Source organism: Manduca sexta, chromosome 14, assembly GCF_014839805.1.
Source record: "Manduca sexta isolate Smith_Timp_Sample1 chromosome 14, JHU_Msex_v1.0, whole genome shotgun sequence".
Lineage (NCBI taxonomy): Eukaryota > Metazoa > Arthropoda > Insecta > Lepidoptera > Sphingidae > Manduca > Manduca sexta.
In genome coordinates this window covers 11,162,889-11,188,145 of record NC_051128.1, presented here as the reverse complement: position 1 = coordinate 11,188,145, position 25,257 = coordinate 11,162,889, and the positions used below count along the sequence as shown (strand labels likewise).

At 37.0% G+C, this 25,257-nt stretch overlaps 2 protein-coding genes across 5 annotated transcripts in view; one reads left to right on the top strand and one right to left on the bottom strand.

The window, feature by feature from the left end:
- LOC115447047 (protein real-time) overlaps positions 1-11,449 on the bottom strand; it is a 73,694-nt gene extending 62,245 nt beyond the window's left edge. For 3 of the 4 annotated variants that reach the window (XM_037438650.1, XM_030173962.2, XM_037438651.1), the window contains exon 1: positions 11,168-11,448. In XM_037438650.1, the coding sequence (XP_037294547.1) occupies positions 11,168-11,230 (63 nt within the window). In that variant the 5' untranslated portion in view covers positions 11,231-11,448. Of the gene's footprint in view, positions 1-11,167 lie in introns of all 4 variants that reach the window. The other variant, XM_030173963.2, reaches the window with a different exon arrangement.
- A 775-nt stretch (positions 11,450-12,224) lies between these two features.
- On the top strand, positions 12,225-25,219 carry LOC115447049 (ubiquitin-like modifier-activating enzyme 1). The gene is made up of 8 exons (XM_030173964.2): positions 12,225-13,091; positions 15,658-16,068; positions 17,079-17,337; positions 21,360-21,535; positions 22,317-22,538; positions 23,009-23,260; positions 23,631-23,936; positions 24,089-25,219. Exons 1-8 carry the CDS (start codon positions 12,357-12,359, stop codon positions 24,860-24,862), a joined length of 3,135 nt encoding a protein of 1,044 aa, XP_030029824.2. The 5' UTR covers positions 12,225-12,356; the 3' UTR covers positions 24,863-25,219.
- The last annotated feature ends 38 nt before the right edge of the window (positions 25,220-25,257 follow it).

Sequence of the window (25,257 nt, the reverse complement as noted above, 5' to 3'; positions counted from 1 at the left end):
GAGATTAGATCTTTGTAGGAGGCCCGTGGTCAGCAGTGGACATCCTAAGACTGATGATGATGTAGGGATTGGAGAATATTGTGCCCGAGTTAACGATGGTTCAAATATTTAATGGTTCTATGTTGAAACATAGGCACGATGAAATATGCAACAAACGTATGCTAGTTACACCTCTGTCTACCTCTTCGGAGATTAAAGCTTGAATGTCTCTACTAATATCTATCAAGGTTTATTTTTTTTTTTTCAAATTACTCGCACATTGTATACATCAACAGCATATAAACACATTTGAAGACGTATCTTATATGACGAAACCGAGATTTAGTACTCAACACGACACCAAGGCCTTTGTGATTTGTAATTACTGATACGACTCGTCGGTACACGCATCCGGGTTCCGTTTCCGACAAATTAGACATTGTATATGATTATTTAATCATGACAACATCGATAATTACGTTATTGAACTAAGATATAAATATTTCCAAGATCTGATGGAAACTGCAATAAATACAAAATATTTCGTCGCCTTACAATCTATTTTTGGTAAAAAAATAATCTGAATTTGACTGACTGCAGAATTCTGTGATTAATAATATAGGCCGGCATAATTGTGTCGACTTTTATGTCTCTCTGACTTTTCTAAAATCATGTGTGTATTCTTTGTGAATTTATCGTGTCGACAGCCGAGGGGTAATCATCTCTCATTAGTCTACATCATATCTGGATCCCACTCCACATTACCATCAGGTGCAGTAGGGTTACATTGTTCTACATGTATATAAAAAAAAAATAAGCTTCTATCACCTAAGAAAAACATATGAGGGAGCGGTAAAATTCTAGCACGAAAGCTGCAAAATCTTCGCAACGTCGGGAGAATATTAAAATATAAATACCGCGATAAAATCCGAAAAATAGTTTGATTTTAATGTCTAACATTCGCGAAAGCATAAGAAATCATTATATTAAACTACAATTCTATTAAATACGTAAACAATGCAAAACTAATTCATATTGGGGCTGCCACCTTGAACTGTATTTCAAACTATTTCAAAACAATACAAGGCTACGTTTATATTGAAGATCAAAGGTGTAGTTTTAATAGCAAATCTTGAGTTTATTTTAATCTAATTCTACTATCCGCCATTTTCAATAAACAATCCCAATTCTTATTTCGATCTATCTCAAAATTGGACCAATCAGAACAAAGCATTTTTTGACATGCTAACAAATGACGATAGGTTCATTGTTGGAATCAGATTAAAGATTGAGATTGCGATCGTTTATTGAAAACAGCTCTAAAATATGTTTAAGCAGATACTAGTGATCTTCCAGTGGTTTTAATTCGACCATCAAATTTAATATATTAGTAACATATACGTGTCATTAAGTCGAGTTTTAAACCATTTTCCCCCATTATGACATTATACATTGACACTCAGATCTGACGCGCCGAAACATTCGGCCGGACGCTGTCTAATCGCGATGTCGACGACCTTCCCGGGCCGCGGGTCAAGATTCTGAAACTCGACCAAAGGGGCGACAGGCGACAGAGAACAAACAACCTAACGATTATAACAATAGATTTACAAATCGTCCGTTAAATGCGTTTGTGGCGGCGACCGAAGCCGATCGGTCACAGAGCGACAGGGTGAAACTTGGCACTGCCTCTCAATTACACCCAATTAGTAGAAAGTGTGCCTTGACCACATTTTTTTAAAGTCTTTATTTAAACTGATACGAAACAAACATTTACTAACATATCTTTATTTTCATTGGGTATCATGACACAGGGGCAATCGGTCTCAAACCTTTGATATAGAATATAATGAGATAATATTGTACAAAAAACTTTACAATAACTATTTTCAAGTTCGTTCGGTTTTTAGTTTCGATTATATTTAATCGCGTTGGTACAATTTATAATAATTTATCTGACTCGCTATTATCAGGCGAAGGACCTATCGCATTTAATATTATACAAAACGCACAAACACTCAAGACCTTTATACCTTAATAAACATCCCTGACCCCTGAGTTTAATAACGTCAACTCGAACAATACTAAAAATATAGGATCATTGTTCCAATTATTGTAATTTTACGTAGACCAAGGCTATTGGCCCCTGACGAAATTCGTGCGAGATCGCAGGATTTCAATATTCAGAATGGGTATTTTGACCCAAACTAACAGAAAGCAATGTCTCGGTATAACTAACAAAGAAAAGTCAATGCAAGGACTTAATTTTCAAGATAGATGTGTTACCCTAATGCTATTAAATTTATTTCTTTCATAATGAAAACTGTTTATGTTATTGTCTTCAAACATAATGGCCCGGCTTGATCCGACAGAATCGATTTTTCAAACAAAACCTATTAACATAATTTTATATTTGGGTTTCAGACGAGTGAGATTTTCGAAGGCTCCAAATATATAGTTCCCTTACTTATCTTTATTCCTATCGTTTCTTTCAAGACAGGCAGGGTATACACGATTTTTCTGGACTGAGTGTTGATAGGCAGTGGAGAAGCCTTAACATCAGGTCACTTACTTTACCGGCAAATGCTATTAAATATCAGCAAGCTGATCCAATGCTCCCTTACGAGAAGACATACCCTTGTCATGCTGGGACCATGCCGACGATGTTCATTTGTGGAACGAAATATTTTGTGAATTAGACTTCCTTAAAACAGTTATATCCCATACTATAATAAAAATAAAATAGATTAACGTGCCACGCGACGTAGCGTCACGCGATGACAGGCGCTGCAGAAAACAGACGGAGTGACTAATTTTCCACCGGCCAGGTCAAATTACACACATTTTATATATTTTATAGTCTTAGAAGGTGAACGAGAACCAATCCACCCGAAAGTAGCAACTCAACCCATGGACTTTTCCCCCTGACGCAATTCTTGTGCGCTTAATCTCTATACCGAATGCACACCCATACACGGGGGGACATTTATCGCGGCCCTAAACACACAGTTAAGTGTATACCTCATGATTGCCAATTCATATTGAGGCCTATGAGGGCTCGCGCACATTTTCTGGTCTACCCCCCTCTTCCCATCCTAAGAGGTTTATGGTTTCCCCATCCATCCCTCATACTTTCTTCCCAGCTATCTGATCCCAAGTTCCCTCCAGTCGCTAAGTCGGGGGATTCCAGTATTCCAATCTCAGGTTTCCCCAGTGTTGACTGCGAGGTCCGATTCCCAAAAAAAAACCATCGACTTTAACAATATAAATTCCACCACGACCTTTTCCTACCGTTACATTAATTTTGCAACCAACATAAACAACTGTCAAAATTTAAATGCATGGATTTCGAGACGCACATTGCCACTGAATTATCTAACCCACGGATCCTACACATATAAGATGAATCACGCAAATAAATCACATCCGTTATTGCACGAGAGCTATCTCTCGTGGCGCGGAACGTGATGATGCGTCGTAAACAATGTTCGGTCAACGCGTTCACGTATTGATCCTGTGCTATGATAGGTTAGGTTACGCTGCCAAGCTAATAGTCAAGAGCTAGTATCGCTTGGTGGCTTTGCAGTTATATGTTTAGGGTCCAAACTTCTCTGAATCATCACGTGAAATTAGTGACATAATAACTATCTGTGATCACTGAAAAAATATTTTCCAAATTCATCGCCGTCGCGAGTTAAGCGGTATTCAAGATACATTGTTAATACTATAAATACATAAGTATTTGAAAATGTTTTGAATGTCTGGAAGATAAGCGCAGAAAGACCGAGTTTTAGATTTATAAAATAGTCCATAAAAATTCAGAAAGGCGCTATTATTAATAAACGGACCATACATAAAAACAAAAGCAGTTTTTAGTCTATTATCTTCTATAAGCATTGCACATAACACATTAACATAAGTTAAGTGACGTTGTTAAGCTTATTAATTATTATCTTGTCTACATAACTGCTGATTATATCTTCCATACATTAGCACACCGCGTGACAGCGAGGCGTGACATCAAACTTACTTGTTTTAGCGATTTACATGAACGTGGTTTATACATGAATGAGCAACAGAATATCAAACTTAGAAGTAACATTTTAGTTACAATTACTACAATAGAAAAAAAAGAGAAATAAAGTTAAATTAATGAAAAAGTATTAAGCGTAAATTTTTGTTCAAAAAAATATTCGCTGTACAATTCTCTGATATAAATAGATGTTTGTTAATCCGTAATCTAAACATTCAGCTATCTACACAAACTCTATCATCTGAAATATTATACAATAGTATCAGAATTCATAGATTAATAAACACTCAAAATCAGTCTAGTAATCTAATACAGTAACATTTATCCAGAAAAACCCAATCAAAGTCCACACACAGACTTTACGCCGATGTTGGCGCCGATTTCTAAATGAGTAACAACTCTCAAGATTACCTAAACCGAAACGTCTAATGCCGGGATAACTTCGGCAGTTTTCGGGGATTCTCGGCTTGTTACTGCCTGGTAATCCGGGTTATAAAACTGGATTTAGTTTTCATTTCCAGGGATAAGTGATATTTGCATCAAATTCTGTTTACATTAAAATATTTCGTACAAAATTTATTTATACCACATAAAGCTGCGAATATGTTTCTCGTCTGATCAGCTGATGCGCATTAATGTTAGAAACACAGTTCAGAACTTTACAGTTTTACCTTAACGTTCTCGTTATCTTGATCATATTTTCAGCCAGTGTTCAATAAAAAATGGCTACGATATCCTTCAAATTAAAACAGAAAATGCTTGTTTTACTAGACGACGTGAAAAAAATATGCATCAACGAAATTGTAAACGAGATAACATTTGTTTCAGAACGAAGCTAGAATCTAGACAAACACTACGTTATACTAAAACTTATTATTATCTTACGTCGGAAACCAATAAACCATCCCAGTCGCTATCTTCGGGTTGATCCCGAGAATTAACCAATCAAAACAACTCATCTGTAAGCATGTCAAACTTTGTTCTCATAGGTCCATTTTCGCGATCGATCCGAACATATCTATTGCGAACTTTTGACGTACGTTACACCCATTGGAGTTAATTATAAAGGAGTGTATCTACTAAACCGTTTCATATCACGACCGTGCTAGGAACGTGTCAGACATTTTTTTTATTGTTTTGATTGACGAGACGAGCTTGCCATTCGCCTGATGGTAAGCGACACGACTGCCCATGAACAGTGGAAACACCATCTAACACCTTATATTACAAAGTATTGTTTGGTAATCCACTGCGCTCGCCATCCTAAGAAATGAGATGTTAAGTTTCATTATGTCCAGTAGTTACACTGACTACAATGTTCTTTGTAATGACATGTTAGGCGATGATAGAAAAGTGTAGTGGACAGTCTTATATTTTCAATAGAAAGATTTGTTTTTGCTTGACACGTTACTAGCACGATCATAGTTTGAAACGCTGTAGTAAACACTCATTTATGATGCCTTTTACAGCTTTCATCTCTCAATATCGGCGCACAATTTCCGTGTTACATACATTATTACGTTTAACAACCGATCGTAAAATATTTTGGATCCCACACCACATAAAACATGTTAATAAAGCCCGTGGGCATGCAATCTGTAGTTTTGTTCAATGAAGATGATAAAAGCCGGTTTGAGACCAACTATTTTAGGCATACGCTGTGATAATGCTTTGTTTTATCGGCATATATTTATCTATACTCTATATTATGATATAAAACTACAGTTTGTTTTTGTTTGAATACTCTTATCTTAGGAACTGGTTAGAATTAAAAAAACACGTTAAGAGTTGGATAGTTCATTTATTAAAGAAGCTATAGGTTATATAACATCACGCTAGAACCAATTGGAGCAGAACAATAATGATAAAAGTTACAAATTCGGGGAAAATGTATTCCTTTAGAGAGCTTCCGTTGCACACTCTGCATAAACGGTTAGAGTTACGTAATGTCGAAGGAAGACAGGATTTGTCCTCTTAAAAAAATATATATGTAGGTTTATCGCAAACTTCAACCATGCTATTTATCACCACTCTTCTATAAGACGTATTTATACGTTGTTAAGCTTATTTGTTTGAACTACGTTTCCGATTTGCATGGCTAAACAGGTGCACGGATTTGACAGTATTTGACACATGAATTCCATGATACTGAGGGCGTACATATGCATCCCAGCAATTGATTCTAACGAGCGCATCTACTACTTTACATACGAGACATTTTGTTCTCATATCTTCCACTCTAAGCCCTGTAAATCAGCATCAACAGTGACACGCATCATCATGAACAAAACTCAAATCTAGGACAGCTAAACTCCGACCAATTTTTCTTAAAAGAAACGAACCTAAAAATATAAATTATCCACTTCGTTCCAAACTTTTTTACACCATCCGATAACGTTCCCACGATTTAACGACTTCCTAAACAACCGGAACAGAGTGCTTACCGCCCTGCAGAGGGGCTCGAAACGTTTGCGGTCACGCGTCTAATTTTGGGGCGAATTAACAGAATACTGTTTAATTCCAGATTATGCCTTCCTCACATCCAGTTTCATTTGTAATAAAATGCCTTTTGTTTTCATTCCTCGTTTTAATAAGTAAGCAATTACGTAGAATGTAAAAGGTGTTGTTTAGAAAATCTCGCGTCAAATCAACCTACTAAATGTTTTCTTTTTCACGTAGCACGTAATATTTTATGTAAAACTTAATAAATTATTACGCAGTGCAGCAAAACTTCTGAAATCTGCTTGATAAATTTGCGTCGAGCCCACCATTGATGAATAAGGGCAGGTGGAAGACTCCAGACGAGTCCAATGTGACACCCATATCAATAAGTTACCCCTGCATCATGTCGCGTCGTTGGCAAATCTTCGTGCCGCATCGCAATCATGTTTAGCATTTTTTTAAATCTTGGTTTTAATTTCGTGGTTTTCATCTTTAGCAGACATGACGACCCCATTCTAACGTGTTACAATGTAAATAAAAAATTTAATTAAAAAGCAGTCTTCATTTAGTTAGATATTAATAAATAAGGCGACTCACTACTGAACAACTGTTGCAAAACTTTCTAGCGATCTCTGATTTATTTATGCAAATGTTTCCCGCGATTACATCGCAGTCATGTTCGGGGAGACCACGAATTTGTTAAAACACGGACATTTCGCTAAGCTGGATTTTATACCGTTATGATGGACTTAATGATGCGGTGATGAAAAAAGAAAGATATTCTGGTGCTTTCGAATGTCATTTTATTCGCGCCTGTTTTGTGAACAATACTACATAAATATCATCACGCTTTCTCCCTTTTCAGGGGTAGACAGAGGTGGTTACACTCACAAGTTGGTATGTTATGTCCTATATTGGTTATGAGGGCGAAGTTTTAGCCATATCCTGGGCACTGTTCCGAACACCAGCGTCACATGAATAAATAAACCTATCAGATTACGTGACTCGGAGATCGAACCCAAGACATCAGTTACTGGTTTTATGTCGCTGCGGCGAGGGTAGTACATTGCATTATTGACAACACCGTTCAACGGGTATGGTATTTATTATTGGTATGACGTGTATTTACGTCGCCTGGTTTCTTGCGGCCAGTGGTACGTGACGAATTGTTACGCAGACTCTCGTATTACACGGTTGCCGGGTCCGTAACCCGCCACGTTCTGATGCGTTCACTATTGATCACGTGGTATAGCAACCTTCAATGAGTAACGCCGCTTTATGAAACAAGCTAGCTGTATGTGCGCTTGCGCATAAACATTGTTACAAGGAACTTTGAATCACAATGACCGGAGGCCCAAATGGATTTCTATTCTGTGTTTCTTTAAGACCGGTATTTTTAGTATTGCCCCTCCGCGTATTTCTTTAAGGCCGATATTATAACTGTTGTCCCTCCGTGCACCCCCTATCTTATGATCCAAAATGTCTTGTTAATTAGTATTACATTTGGACTTCAGCTAACTAAGAAAAAAGAATTGACCAGTAATGATATTACAACCCAACACCTTAGTTCACAAACAGAAAACCTAATCGAAATCTGAACAAGCAATAAAATAGATAACATAAATCTCTTACAAAAACAATCCACGGTCGGAGCGATAACGCTAGAGCGTGCACCAGTCACGTGTCCGTGTGCACGCACGTATATCGATATCGACAATAAGCTGTGCACACACTGCCAACAAAATATATTATATCCGGCAAATAACTTGAGCACACAACTGATCAGTGGGTGATTTGTTTTTGAACGTATAAAGAAAGAGATTAGCGTCCCCAGGCTCGTCGAATTTCACCACGCAGTGTAATAAAATACGTCCTGCTGTTGTTACTGGCTTATAGGACTTGCAGGGGGGACAGTCAAAACATAGCATACACTTATTAAATTTTTTCTAAGGCAACAAAAATACTAAAATACGTCGTAAAATTGTCTATAATTAAGAAAACCAAATATGTATTTTCTAAAATCTCTTAGATATTTTTGTAGACAACAAAAGACAATTTAGTACGGTATTATATTTAACTAAATTTTCATACCCGCATTTCCAGTGCGGAAACTGCTTGTGCCGTAGGTACAGGAAAAATTGTTAGAAACAAATTATTTGCGTACTATAGCATTTTACAGGTTTATTATTTAAACGCAATAGGATATCATGTGTAAATGTGAAAATAAATATTAAAATGATAAATGTCATGACAATTATTTCTTTGCGTATTAACCCGAAGCAGTGTGGACTCGTAGTATATATCCCTATCTCTCTCGCACGCCTTCACGTTAAAGCTGTGACGTCATAAGTCATAACATAGATTACTTTCCTCTCATTTCTCAGTTACCATTTCCCTCATTTCAAAGATTATTTATTATAGAAAATAAGTATATTATCTACTGAAATAATCTGTTACCTAATGCTTAACGAGTAGATGGGTTTACATAAGTACTATTTAGCGCTCGGACCGGTCCTGTAGCATAGCTGCGGATAATTAACCCAATAACTTTAGTAACGCGATGGCGCGCTAGTGGAAGTGTGGGTTTATTAACAGCCTATTTCATATTTTTCTTTTAAAAACGGACCTACAATGAAAATTAGATTTCAAATGGAATTTTAGTATAACAATTATAATTAAACATGATAATTATCAGATCTTTTTAAAGTGACCATTTATGTGGCCAAAATGTATTTAGGACCCTTTTACTAGCTTGGCACTTACTAGCAATGAGATATTGGTTGTATATATATTGGTTGTTTTTATAGCATTATGTAATGTTATTGGATATAGAATGTTTCTTTCACAATCCTCAATCATACAATATGACCTTTTACATATTTTCTCACAGTTTTTTGATTTTAAAAACATTTACCGAATCACATCAAGTTTTAATTACATACAAATAATATTAAACAATCTGCTTGCATGATCAAAACATAACTATAACCTAGGTTATCTGTGATTCAACTGGGCTGATTTTGATACTACTACCTAGTTAAGGTAGCAGAATTTATGAGTAATGCAAATGTGGACAGAATCATCTTATTTTCTTTAAGATATCAATCATATTATCAAATAATTGAATATGAAAAGCTATCAAGAATTCTAATAGACTATTTTTATTTTCCTGCATCCATCTTCTGGTCACTTGTTTTAATCAAAAGTGAAAATGTTATTTTAGAAAGCTTGCAGATGTATAGTGTGGAAAATTCCTTACATTTTAAATGCTTTGATAATAATCAGTACAGTAATTTAGAATATAATTAATCAATGTTATGCTGATTACACATGCATAAATTGTTTTTGTTTCGGTTGATTGAACACTGAATTTTTTTTTTATAATTTGTGCATTAACATGGCTTAAATTTGCTATCACAAAGCCCTGTCTTTGAAGAGGTTTGCCAACTTGCTCATATGATTCCACTGCTTGTTTTCTTAAGCTTTATTTTCAAGTTACTGGAGTATGCACTTTGCTTTAAAATAGTGATCATTTAGGTAATGGGTACATTTAGTTGAAAAGGAGCAAAATTTACACACTCAAATAGTCCCAGATATTGCATTTTGACTGTAACCTACATAATGGGTGAAAATATCAAGTAGGCTGTATTGCAATTAGGGTCTGAATGAGGACACCCAATGTTGGCAGAATATTTATATTTTGGTGACATTTTTATTTTTAAATACGGAATATGTTTATCCCTAATTAATTTTCTATTATTCAATTTAAAGAACAAAAGATATTTGATTTATTTTTACATTGTTTTATCTGCTATTAAACTGAATATAAATTTTATTCCTTTTTGCCCCCTTAACTTCTATAGACTCTCATTTTACTGACCATAAACAGGTAAGGACGGTTGGGTTAGATTTAAACCACAAATGGAAATTATGCAAGATTGTTACAATAACATTGAGCAAGAATTATTATGCAGTACTAATAAATATTATTTGTGTAACAATGTTACTTCAACTAGAGTTGTTTCTTGTTCAACAAGAAGTTATTATAAGGTTATTATCTTTGAAAAATGAAATATGGTTACAGGTTATCATTTTGTGTCTATAAATTATATGATATTGATGTTTTTATTTATATTGTACACACCTAAGTAACATATTCATAGTTTTTAAAGTAAACATTATGTATATAGTTATTTACTGGATTTTATGTTAAATAATATAATATAGTTTAATAAATTTTTTACCCATGTCATAATATTAGGTTGAAAATACTTTGCACTGATATAAGTATATTTTTGATACACATTGTAAATTTTCGTGAAATATTTTCTATCTCATAAATTTAACATAATAGTGCTATTTTACCTTCTGGTATAAAATGGGCTTATAATAAAGTTATTATGTGACAATATTATTCTACAATATTATATTATATCGTTGTTCAATTTTCCGTAAAATATTATTTCGAATTAAAAGTTATTAACCCTCCTATATATATGTAACAAACACGCTAAACACAATGCAAAGCACGATATTACATCCTATACGGGTACTTATTTATTCACAATTCGGTACAGAACCAATTAGCTAGGTGGCACATACCTCAGCCGACTTCGTATCAGCCAAACCACTTTATAATCCATACCAATATTCTATAAATTATACGAAAATATCTCAATGAAAGCAACAAATATTACAAATCGCAGTACTCACAGCCATCACCATTTCGAAGGGGTACTTGTGTACCCTAACGGGGGATACGTATTCTTGCACCATCTTAGCGGAGTAACACGAAATAAAACAAAATAACGTTTAAGGATTCCGAAATCCTTTGTAATTATCGATGTTTCACACAATAATCATAATGTTCGTACTCCTTTCACTGCCGATATCGCACGACAACAATTTATTCGCACGTCAAGTCAGAATGTGCGCGACGTCGTGAACTTGAAATGTTCACCAAATTGGAAACAAAATGGATTGTTTGCACTGAAGTTAGCTGCACGACATGTATTGACGTTTGACAGCTGATTTAAGTATTGGCAGTAACTATAAAATAATATTCGGTATTAAAAAAAAATCGGAAGTGCGTATTGAATATATTTGAATATAACTTTCACATAAAAATATGAAAGCTTGGAGTGAAATATATTTAATATTTTTTGTTATTGTTTTATGAAAACTATTGTTTCGGTAGAGAAATAGCAAGTATTATTATAAAATCGTATGACGTATCTGATGACATAGGCTTCTCGCATACGTATATGCCGGGACAACACATTTACTGTATAAAAGTGAAGGATAATATTCTTTTTTTGATTATTATATTATATAAACTTTAATATGAAAAAATATAGAAGAAATAAAATTGCAATTCTTTGAAAATCAATATATTTTATTACTTTTTTACACGAACTAAGTAACAATCTCTTCATCGTTTTCATTGGGTTTAAAATTTCGGATTTTCGTATGAAACAAAAACTTTGACGCAATCACGACAACAAGCAAAACGTAATTGATTTTGAATTTTAATTATTTTATATGTCCGTAGAACGCCTAAATGAATTATTTTCCTTGGTGTTGCAATACAAAAAATAATACATATTTTTTTTACTACTTTTGTACTACTTTCATAAATTTCAAATTAATTTTAATTCCAAGAGAGATTCAATGCGTAAAAACAGGAAATATTAGCACAATAATCCAAAACATTTTATAAAAATAAATAAACAAAAGAGCATTTCCGCATATCATTTCCACGTCGTTTGTAGCTAACTTCAAAGCAGTGAGTAAGCGGCCCCTGACGAAGCACGAATGTCGTTTTACATTATTTGAAGATTATTTCTTCTCACATTGTCAACGCAAAGCAAAATTCTGGCAAAATTGTGCGCGTTCGTGCCCGATGTCTAGTGCTGAAGTCGCCGATAATTCCGTTGACCCCCCGGCGAAAAAGCGGAAACTGAACACAGGAGAGTCTCGTTCGAACAACTCGGCAATGGCGAACAATGGAGCGCGCGTGGAAGATGAAATCGACGAGAGCCTGTACTCGCGGCAGCTGTACGTGCTGGGGCACGATGCTATGCGCCGCATGGCGAGCTCGGACGTTCTTATTTCTGGACTCGGCGGTCTCGGAGTGGAAATAGCGAAAAACGTGATATTGGGTGGTGTGAAGTCTGTCACTTTGCACGATGAGCGCACTTGCACAGTGGCGGATTTGTCTTCGCAGTTCTACCTGTCGGAGAGTGCGATCGGTCAGAACAGAGCGCTTGCTTCCTGCGAGCAGCTATCCGAGTTGAACCACTATGTGCCCACAACTGCGTATACCGGTCCCTTGAATGAGGAGTTTTTGCGTAAGTTTAGGGTAGTAGTGCTAACTGGTGCGTCATGGGCGGAGCAGGAGCGAGTAGCTGCGATCACGCACGCGAACAACATCGCTCTAGTGATCGCGGACACCCGGGGGCTGTTCTCGCGAGTTTTCTGCGACTTTGGGCCGGAGTTCACGGTGGTGGACGTGACCGGCGAGAACCCCGTGTCGGCCATGATCGCGAACATCACGCACGAGTACGAGGCGGTGGTCACCTGCCTCGACGACACGCGCCACGGCCTCGAAGATGGGGACTACGTTACTTTCAGTGAGGTAAGGTATACATTGGAAGTTAAAATTTAAAAAAAATCATGTTTATGAATGAACTTTGTTTAACAGCTTTAGCTCTAGACAGACTTCAAAAGTAGGTTACTAGCAATGGAATGCCGTTAGCTGAGCAACTACAAATGATAATATGGGATTACTTAAACAAATGAACACTACTCACATCTCATTCATTTCATTTTGAATAATATACATATCTAAGCGACAAATATATCGAAAATGTATTTAGTATCGCCATATTTTTCTGCATCATTTGATCTAGGTTTTGTAGTTCAGGACAATTTTTTATATCATTAGGCTATAGTTTTATAAAATAAAAAGTTTAATTGTTATGAATTTTCATGATCAAATTGAAACTTTAAATCACTACTCAAAATTGACTGTTTGTCGCTTAGATATTATTGCCTTTCAAGCGTCAATATGGATTACATCTATGATGTACAGTCCATCAATTTTGTGCTAGTACATATAAACACTTTCCACACCTATTTTTCATATTCTATCAAGCAGGTGTGGGCATTTTCGAGGCATGTGAAAGGGGCGGCAAATAATGTATATACTTTAGTTGTAAGTAAAATTTTGTTGATGAACAGTGCACAAGTGCCTTATTTAGAACCTTAAAATGGTTCAGAGACACTTTTCTGACTGTACATATAGCAACATTGTATACATTTGGAGTATTTCCCCATCAGGTGTTCGGTTTTTCCAACCTAAACAAGCAACCACAGGAAAAGTCCTGCTCTCTATATTTCCAGCATACAGAGCAATTTAAAGATAAAATATGTTATTTTAGGACATGGTCTTTCTTTTAGTTAACTTTCATCCAAATCCATATTGAATCTATTACCTATTGTTTACTTCTAACAGATACCCACACATCTTCACTTTAGTATTTCACATATTGGTAAGATAAGAGGTGTGTTGGGCAAAGACAACTATATCTTATCTAATTATCAGTAATAACAAAGAAAAATATTAGAATGAGTGATTAATCCATTCTTTTTGCATTACTAAAGGCAATGCAGTCATTGTTGGGGTAATGAAGGTTATTGATATATGGGTTATAATAAACACATACATATTCATCCTTTTTTTTTAGGACAGGTAGAGACTATGGTAAAGTGCCAAAATTAAGCTATAAAATGTTGGTGCTACCTGACTACTGATGCAAAATCCTAACAAGCATAATCATATATTAAAATTAGTTTTTTAAAATATATTTTACTTATTGAGTAATTTTGTGAGCTCATGCAACTATAACTCACATCTTTATCTTTATAACACTTGAAACAACTCAAACTGAAATAGAGAACTTACCATGTTTTGGATGAAGTCTATACAATCAGAATAAACATCATAATCTACCACTTGTTGGTACAGTAAAAGAGCCTCATTTATATAATTTGTTTCAATGATTTTAGTTATCTGTTTTATTCTTATACTACTTATTAATTATGGCAATGGTCTTGTAATAATTACTGAATAAAATAGATTATGTCCTTAGCATCCATACTAACTTCCAATAAAATTATTTTAGTTATAAATTCATAGTATTTAATAGAAAAAGCAGCTCATTTCTGTGACAGAGCTGATTTAGAAAAAAATGTGAATTTAATATCACTGCCCAAATGCCATTGAACCTAAAGACATTTGATGCTTACACAGGGCTTCACTTAGCCTGAAACCTTGCATTGTCTCCAAAGTATTGGCTTATCAATGTCATCTGTCTGTCTCGGCAGGACAAAACAAACTGCTGTGAAGATAAACATATCATAAATGAAAATCAGGCAGTATATTACTTATATGTTTATCTATATTGATTAAATATGAGATGTTTATTGATAAGTTGTATTGCAATAGAATTATGAAAAAAGGGTGAACATTTTTACATAGAGTTCATAATGCACCTTGATTGCGTCAATAATGATATCCATTGGTTACATATTCACTTTATCCAAAATGTACATCTATGTTGACCCTCAGACAAACACAGAAACAATTTAAACAAATAATATACAATATATACAATTAGTCAACTATTTAATCCAGGTTGTATTGATAAAGATATCAAAATGTGAACAGCAATCATATCTTAGCGCCAATCAGTAAATTTTTAAGTAGAGAGTGTGATTTTAAATTTTTGATTATATGAAAAAAAAATCAAAATAATTACACTATTAGTACATAAAATTATTGTCTAATGTTATTTCAATTTTCTTAGAAATACAAAATCTAGTTCAAATGATGCAGAAAATCTGGTAATTCCAAATATTAATATAACTTATTTTTGGTACATATTATACTATTTGTTGTAAATATTAGTTTTGATACGAGTTTCGCTACTGCAGTATATTTATGAGATTATGGTATTTAAATTTGAATTTTCATTGCATCTTATAATGTATTTTATTATACTTTATTTATGTATATGTATTGTTTATCCAACACACAGATAATTATATTTTTTTAAGGCTCATCATAAGTATTAGGAAATGTTTACAACTAAATATAAGAAAAATATGTTATAAAAGTTATGTAATTAATACATCTCCAGGTACAAGGCATGTCAGAGCTGAACGGTTGCGAGCCACGTAAAATCAAGGTCCTCGGCCCATACACCTTCAGCATTGGAGACACCACCGGGTACTCCAGGTACAAGCGAGGAGGCATCGTCACCCAGGTCAAGATGCCTAAGAAACTCCAGTTCAAACCACTTAAGGAGTCATTCAAGAGCCCAGAGTTCCTGATTGCCGATTTTGGCAAGTTCGACTACCCTCAGCAGCTGCATGTGGCTTTTGCAGCCCTCTACAAGTTTGAGGAGGGCGAGGGGAGACTCCCGAAGCCGTGGAGTACTGCTGACGCCAGCAAGTTCATGGAGTATGTAAAGACTGTGGTTCAAGACGAGTCCCTGTTCAAGGAAGGAGAGTTAGAGATTAACAACGAGTTGCTGGACACATTCTGCAAGGTGGGTACATTCTATATTGTGTTATTGTTGGCCTTCATAGGTCTGATAGATTGGAATAGAAGGCACTGAGATTAGTATTACCGTAGTATTCTATTTTTTGTATTTCTTTTATATGAATGCAACCATATTGCTTTATATTTCTGGCGCCGAGCAGCAAGCACGTATACTATTGGGCAAAGAGATCTAACATGTAATGCCTCAAGGTAACAAACGCAATACTATATTGTCATCTAATATTTTGTGATTTATGATACCGAAGGGTGCTACTATTTATGGCCAATCAAGGTATTCATCAGCCGAGGGGATAGCTCATATCGTCATTCGTCACTGAAAAATCTAACGAACAATAGGGCACTTTATTAGTCCTCATAAAACAGTAAATGTGTTGACGTAAATAGGCTAATGGAAAATGAATTACTAAACACATAGGCATGAACTTTACTACACTATAATTGCGTTTTTTATATTGCAGTCGCGTTGCTCAGGTTTGTATTTGTAGCCATGACTTTTATCACACCACGTTGGTAAACTAAACGATGATTATGCAATGACGAAAAAAAATTGACGAACAGACAAGCTATGTAGACTTCTATATGGTTCTATTTGGGTGGAATTGTCCCGCTAGCGAGCAGTTATTCCAGCATATTTATGTTCTGTTTTGAAAGATAATACAGCCACAATACTTACTAGGCATTGTTTAAAAATAAAACACTAATACCGCGATAGAATCCGAAAATTAGTTTAATTTCAATGTCTAACATTCGCGTAAACATAAGAAATCATTATAAAATTTTATTTTTTATATGATGGGGGCACTTTGTATTCAAGGTTCTGACTCGTGTTACTAATGATTACGGGTAAACGTGACGCTTCACACCAGGCGAGCAAATTGCTCGTTTCATTCTATACAAAAAGTCCGTTTTTTAAGACAACACCAATTTGGCTTCCTTTTGGGGTTGACAGTTGACAAGAAATCTCATATTTATCGCTTGATCGTTATAACTCAACAGGTATCATCAGGAGACCTGAACCCAATGAACGCAGCCATCGGCGGTGTGGTGGCCCAGGAGGTGATGAAGGCTTGCTCCGGAAAGTTCCACCCCATAGTCCAGTGGTTGTACCTGGACGCCATCGAATGCTTGCCCAAGGACCGGTCGATCCTCACTGAAGAAGCCTGTAAGCCCACCGGATCTCGGTACGACGGCCAGGTCGCCGTGTTCGGCAAGGACTTCCAGAAACGTCTCGGAGAGCTGAAGTACTTTATTGTTGGTGAGTTATTTTTAAACATATTTAATGGAATCACTAGCAGTTGCTCCCGGCTTTGCCCGCATGTAACATTTGTCTTATAGAAGGCCTTCTACAAACTTTTCTAAGATAAAATATTGCTTATATGTGGAATTGAGGATTCAAAGTTTACTTCTAACCAACATCCAAACATCAGAACCTCAAAAGTCCAAATATCTTACACAATCTTTCGTATCAATAATATTAGCAACATTATAGATCTATTTATTCACAATTTCTGTCTCGGGTATAACATGGAAACTTCTAGAACTATTGTAAGCGTGGTAACCATATAATATTTAAAATTCATATCGCCACTAGCAACCTTCTGCCAGTTCTCAAGTGAAACATTTTGTCGCATGAAATTAATTTAATACGTAAATATTTGATACTATTTATACTGGAACATTGCTAATGATAGTACAATCTGCACTCAACGCAAAAAGTAAATATTTATAACGTTATTTGATGGCATTTTGCTGACTAGCCTAATGCAAATATTTTTATAAAATATTTATACTACACGGGAAGAGAAAGCCGTTCGTCTAATTAAGAAGTGACACGACTGCTCCAAAGTAGTCCATAATTCCACACAAACATAGTCAGTGTAGTATAAAATTTTAAAAATAATCAAAGTAAGACAAGAATTGCCAGAGTAAACGTCACAAATTTGATGAACTAACAGAAACTGATTGAAACTGTCTATAAGTAAACTAGCCTTCAACAACTAGAACTATTCAATGCAAAGCAATTATTAACATGGCTTGGCTTTTCACGCGATACCGCACTACGTCCTTCAGGCGCCGGTACAAATGATACTGCAGTGTGACTTGTCGATTCATTTATAAATAGCATAAAGCATTTGCTAAGAAACAAAAAAAATGTATACAGCTGAATGAAGAGCTCGTGCAATCTAAGCGACTGTTCATTTGAATGAGTCACCGAGGTTATTTATTGTTTTTTTAATGAAAGGCTTGTGCTTTTTTAACTGACTTCAAAAAAGGAGGAGATTCTCATTTTTTTTATTATCTCTGAAACCATAGGGAAACATTCCTGTAGCATACAGCTTCATCGAAATTATTTTGGTCGCATGATGTGATAATACTCGTAGGCGAGTCTATCGTGATTTTCGGCCACAAAATGTAATCTCGACCAACACTGTTTTTTCATACTGGAAACTTTTTGTCGGCTTAGAATTCGTACCCTAAACTTCACAATACAAAGGAACTGTTAATAAACCAAGGACAAACATTGGACTTGACTGGCATTGGTTTTACAAATAAAAAGGTTTCCAACCATACCTTTTGACGTTTTTTATTTATTATATTCGCGGAACTAAGGCTAAACTAATGTCAGCGGGCGACTACCTGCCGTGAGCTGTCTGATAACTTAGGCTTTAGGAATGCCGTTTATTATGTTGTGCCTAGAAACGATTAACATTCATATGTGGGTGTGTTTCATGATTGAGCTGTACTCATATTTATTACGCTTAGAAAACTCACTTTGCTGGTGGTAGGATATATTTGATATTCACCCGGATAGCGACCGTTCACAAGGTGTTAAAACCCGCCATAGTGGCACACGTAAGTGTCGCGTTCTAGGATCAGCCTGTATATCCGGTTCCAACAGGCCGGCATAATTGTGTCGACTGTCGTGAGGTAATCATCTCTCGTCAGTCGACATCCTATTGGACACCACTCCACTTACCATCAAGTGCAATGGTGTCACTGACATGAATAAAAAAAATACTCAAGCCTAATTCTGACTACTCTAGTATTTTAGTCAAGTAACAAACAATTTAATTACTCATGTGTATCCAAATTCCTCAGTAAAACTTTCAGTGTTCGGGCAAGTTTAGTTACGTACTCGACTTGAATTCTAACGTAGTCCAAAATAGACTACAGCCAATATGAAGACACGTAAAGATACTATAATAACAGGAGGGCAATTTGTATTTTGATATAAAGTTTTAATAACCGACTGGACGAGTAACTCGCCTGCCTAATGATACAATACGACTAGTATGACTAAGCTACGTGACAAATTACTATGAATTATAAATGCACACCACTGCATTGCGGTATCCTGATACATTTGATGTTAAGTCATAATAATTTAATTGGTTTAATGGCAATGTAAAGGAAAAGCATTTACAAAAGTCAATATTAACTATCGATCTATACATATTATAAAACAAAGTCTCCAAAAGAGCTGTCCGTCCGTATGGGATCGATTTTCTCAAAATCTAATGATTTTTCTACCGTTTTTAAAAGATAGTGCAATTCTTGAGGAAGATTTAGGTTAATAGTACATTACGGTTTTATATACATTGCCTGAATTATAATGAGCCGTGTGGTTGTTAAAAATCTCGCGGGTCAGTATTGATGCGGGAAAAACTTTGTGACACACTAAATTCCACGCGGGCAAAGCCTCGGGCACAGTTAGTAGTTCATAATTAATTATTAATTGTCTATATAAATGCCTTATATACTGGACGATAACTTGTACTTTGTGAAGCAGGCCATGATGTCATAATGCTTATGTCAGGGGTGCCTATTCCGTCTGTAGCGGCGAATCCGTCTTTTTGCAATTACGGTCTTCCTATTAGAATAACAGCTTCGATAACCATATAAGTAAGAGTAAATAAATCCCTTATTTACCTACACGGCTATCAAAGCCTTCGATAAGAACGCACGTAATTGCAAATAGACGGATATACAAACTATGGCATGAATGTATTTATTAAAAGAACTTGTCGATTGTATAATAGTGTAACTGTAAATTCTAATTGCATTCACCTTTCTCCATCTCAGTACAGGATAAAAATCTATGTGCCAAATAATTATACATTAAGGCGATACCTCAAGGTCCATTTTCATACATTTTGTTTCACCTTTTTTAATCTGGGTAACTAAACAAGTATTGGCAAGTAAAGAATTTAAATTTAATATGACGAAATTTTAAAGGCCGAAATATCCATGATTATTAATTATTTTTACGTTTTTCTCTCAACTGCGAAAACTAATCACTAACTAGAGGTGAATTTAAATTCTTTACTTGCCAATACTTGTTTAGTTATCCAGATTAAAGGTGAAACAAAATGTCTGAAAATGGACCTTGAGGTATCGCCTTAAGGTTTTTTTTTTACATAATGTTTTCTAGATGTTGGTGCGTACTTATTTTGCGCCACCTCTTTTGTTACATGATATTGTAATCTGTGGAAACTGTTGTGGTTTATGTACTTCTAATTGTTTTTTTTATACTATATAAGTAAAATTGTACTCTGTTGTTTCACAAATAAACTACAATAAAAATAAAAATACTCCCGTAGACGGAATAGGGCCCCCTGATCTCAACATATGTCACTGTAACATAAGGTAATACAGGAAACCATTTGTAAACAACCATACACGTCCATTGTCTAGTTAGTCTCGCAAGTCGTGTCTAACTCGCTAGATTGCAGCTCTTTGTTCAAGTTCGTTTGTTGATAAGGAAAACATGGTTGGGCTCGTGCAAAAATGCAGATAAAGTTAATTGTTATAAAATTGCACTTGAACTGTTGATATTAAATGTCTTGTTTATAAACGTCATCCATAAATAGAGATTAGTACGTGGTAGATCGTACATTCGGGTCTGTCTTACTAGGTACCACCGCGGTGTCTATTTATGCCACCAAGTAGCAGTACAATGTAACTTACCGGCTTGAGGAATATAGTAGCGTATGTAATTTCAAAGAGTTATGAGACTGTTCCCGAGCACTCATAGATGTCAATGTGAATTAGCAACCGTGAGGTATACACATAACTGTGTGCGTAGGGCTTCGACAAATGTTCCCCATGCATGGACGTGCATTCAGTGTGGAATTCGAGCGCACAAGAATTGCCTCGGGGGATAAGCTTAATTTGACTGTCTTAACCTAAAAACTGTAATTGTTATGACCTTTCTGACGATGTTCGATTAGTGTATTATAATCGGAATAAAATATTAAGCCTATGTTTATTGTACAGGCGCGGGCGCCATCGGCTGCGAGCTGCTGAAGAACTTCGCCATGATCGGCGTCGGCGCGGACGGCGGCAGCGTCACCGTCACCGACATGGACCTCATCGAGAAGTCGAACCTCAACAGGCAATTCCTCTTCCGCCCGTACGACGTGCAGAAACCCAAGTCCAGCACTGCTGCTAAGGTAGATTTTCCTTTATTCAATGGTACTAATTGAAATATAGGGATATAAATAATCATTAAAAAAAAACGTACACAGGCGATCTCCCCGCTTAGCAACCACAACAGCCCCGATGTAGAGTGGGTAAGGAAATAGGGGAAGGTTGGAATTTTCCTCGGAATTGGCGAAGAAGAAGGGGAATAATCGTGGACCCTTTTAGGCGTGAATGTGTTATACAATCAAGCATACGCACTGCATTATGTGCCTCGCCCCGCAACAAATGTCCCCCAAGCATACGCGTTCATACGGTGTAAAGCTCGAGCGTACAAAAATTGTCCTTGGTTACAAAAGCAAATCCAATTGTTCCCGAATTAAAAAAAAATAAGTTGATATTGGTAAAGGATATGGAGTTAACTTTTTGTTTCAGTTTCAGTGTTAGTATCTGAAGTGAAAGCTTTGATTTGTTTAGTTTACTTATCGGGGCATAACAAACTCACATTATCTGTGATGACTGATAAGTAAATCCGTATGTAGTTTAATTAAACCATTTTGTTTTAAACCACGCATTCACATGAATTACATTACTGTGGAAAATGACAAATATGGCTTATAGAATTAACTATCAAGTGAATTGGGCTTAAAGAAATAATTGCGATACTAGTAAAAAGAATAGTTTCTTGCATACTTTTTATTGGTTATGTAAAAAAAGTACATAAGTATAAGTTAAAAAATATGCAAATTTTTTGAAACTATTTAAATTTAATATTAACATAGACACCCACAATAAACTCCCTCTTCGTTACAGGCTATCAAGCGTATGAACCCATCTATGAACGTGATCGCTCAGGAGAACCGCGTGTGCCCCGAAACAGAAGCCGTTTACGACGACGCGTTCTTCGAGGCTTTGGACGGAGTCGCCAACGCGTTAGACAACGTCGACGCTCGCATATATATGGACCGACGCTGCGTGTATTACAGGAAGCCACTTCTGGAGAGCGGCACGCTGGGCACCAAGGGAAATACACAGGTGCGTAAGAAATAGGGTAAATGAACGTATGGTTAGGTTAGATAATGGGGTAAATGAACAATTGTCGAATACTTATTAGTAGAATGTGTCAGGACGATGTCTATGAGAGGGACTTTGAATAATAGTTTTAATATTAATTTGTTAGACTTTGGGGCCTACCAGATTATTTTGTCGGAACCCTTATTTGAAGCCGCTATTGTTATATTTCATTTCATTGGTAATTAAGGATAAAAAGGTGACATGGCGGAAATATCACCAGAAACCTCTAAAATATAAAAAAACGACTATATAGATTGATTTGTACCAGTGAGTTATGGGGTTAAAGCCTAGACCTAGACGACGTTTGTTTGGGCGTTGGATGGAGTCGCCAATGTTTTCGGTAGCTTCGATCCGTATCACATAGCTTATCATTGTGTATACTGCGAAAAATTGCACAAATGAAACCGACGATCAAAATTGTCCACTTGCAGGTGGTGGTACCATTCCTGACGGAGTCGTACAGTTCATCGCAGGACCCGCCCGAGAAGAGCATCCCGATATGCACGCTGAAGAACTTCCCGAACGCGATAGAGCACACGCTGCAGTGGGCGCGCGACGAGTTCGAGGGGCTGTTCCGGCAGGCGGCCGAGCACGCCGCGCACTACCTGCAGGACCCGCACTTCCTCGAGCGGTGCATGAAGCTGCCCGGCAGCCAGCCGCTGGATGCCATCGACAGTGTTAGGGTGAGTTGGACTTGACATGGTCACAAGTAGGAAATGCAATCTCGTAAATCACGAGATCTCGCGAGACTGGATTAACGGTCTCGCGAGATCGGAGCTAGGTCTAAAATTATCAATTATGCCAGCAATACATATTGGTCGAGTCGAGTATTGGTTTTTATTTTCTCTGTGGAGATGACTGGTTTAGAGTTTGTGGCTATTATGACGATAGGCTTTGCACTTATCACATTGCAGGGAGAATATAACCTCAACAGAGACCTGCATCATCTATGTTACCAAATGGAACCCATTGGCGAAATAAGTCAATATATTCATACTTGCAAATAATCGATATATTGTACCAAACTAACTATTGACATTATTTTAATTACAGAACGCAATCAACGAACGGCCACTGAACTTCGAGGACTGCGTCACGTGGGCACGCCTGCACTGGGAAAACCAATACGCGAACCAGATTAAACAGCTGCTGTTCAACTTCCCGCCAGACCAGCAGACCACCAGTGGAGCGCCCTTCTGGTCCGGCCCCAAGCGGTGCCCGTCGCCGCTCGAATTTGACCCCAATGATGAACTTCATTTGGACTATATTGTCGCAGCTGCTAACTTGAAGGCACATGTTTATGGAATACCCAGCTGTGTGGACAGGGAATGTATTGCTAAGCTTGCTAGCACTGTTCAGGTATGTTGAGGTTTTATTCTTTTGTATGTAGATAATTATACAATTAGCATGACATTGCGAAGAGCAGCTTTTTGAGATATTAAAAAAAAAGAATGCTAATTTATAATTAGCATATAAATTATTATTATTTCAAAATGTACTTTTCATTTCAGGTACCAGAATTCAGCCCCAAATCTGGCGTTAAAATCGCAGTGACAGACGCGCAGCTGCAGCAGAACAACGACGAGATGGACCAGGACCGCGTCAAGAACATCATCGCTGAGCTGCCGCCGCCCAGCAAGCTCGGTGCGCTTAAGATCACGCCACTCGAGTTCGAAAAGGACGACGACACCAACTTCCACATGGACTTCATTGTGGCCGCCTCCAACCTCCGCGCCGCCAACTACAAGATCCCGCCCGCCGACAGGCATCGCTCTAAGCTCATCGCCGGCAAGATCATCCCGGCCATCGCCACAACCACCTCTGTGGTCGCCGGCCTCGTCTGCCTTGAGCTGTACAAACTGGCGCAGGGTTTCAACACGTTGGACGTTTTCAAGAACGGCTTCGTGAACCTCGCCCTCCCATTCTTCGGCTTCTCGGAGCCCATCTCGGCGCCCACAAACACTTATTACGACAAGAAGTGGACCCTGTGGGACAGGTTCGAGGTGAAGGGCGAGGTCACGCTGCAAGAGTTCCTAGACTACTTCAAGGACGAGCACAAGCTGGAGATCACGATGCTGTCGCAAGGCGTGTGCATGCTGTACTCGTTCTTCATGCCGAAGGTGAAGCGGCAGGAGCGGCTGAACTTGCCAATGTCGGAGGTGGTGACGAAGGTGTCGAAGAAGCGGCTGGAGCCGCACGTGAAGGCGCTGGTGTTCGAGCTGTGCTGCAACGACGACGACGGCAACGACGTCGAGGTGCCCTACGTCAAGTACACCCTGCCTTAGTAGCGCACCGGATCTGCTCACGAGCCCTTTGCATATTGTGAAGCATTTAGACCGTGACAGTTGTGTGGCGGTCGGCGCGAGCCGCCGGAGTGCCGTGAGTTCGGTGCCGGACGCGACTGTACAGTGACAGTTGATGTGTGATTTTAATTTGTGCTTCAGAACATGCTTCACTTTCAAATTTCATATATTTATAGTAGTTAATGTTCGTTTGCTCATCGTCTCATCGATACGCATTACGCGCTAGCATTTTATTATTTTATGTCGTGGAATATATTGTTTTTTTTTATACCAAATTCTATATGTCAACATTGAAATCAGATGGGTCTGTATATGAAAAGAAATAAATAAAAATGAGCATGGTGTCGTTTTATTGAGTTCTATTATCCATTAAGGTA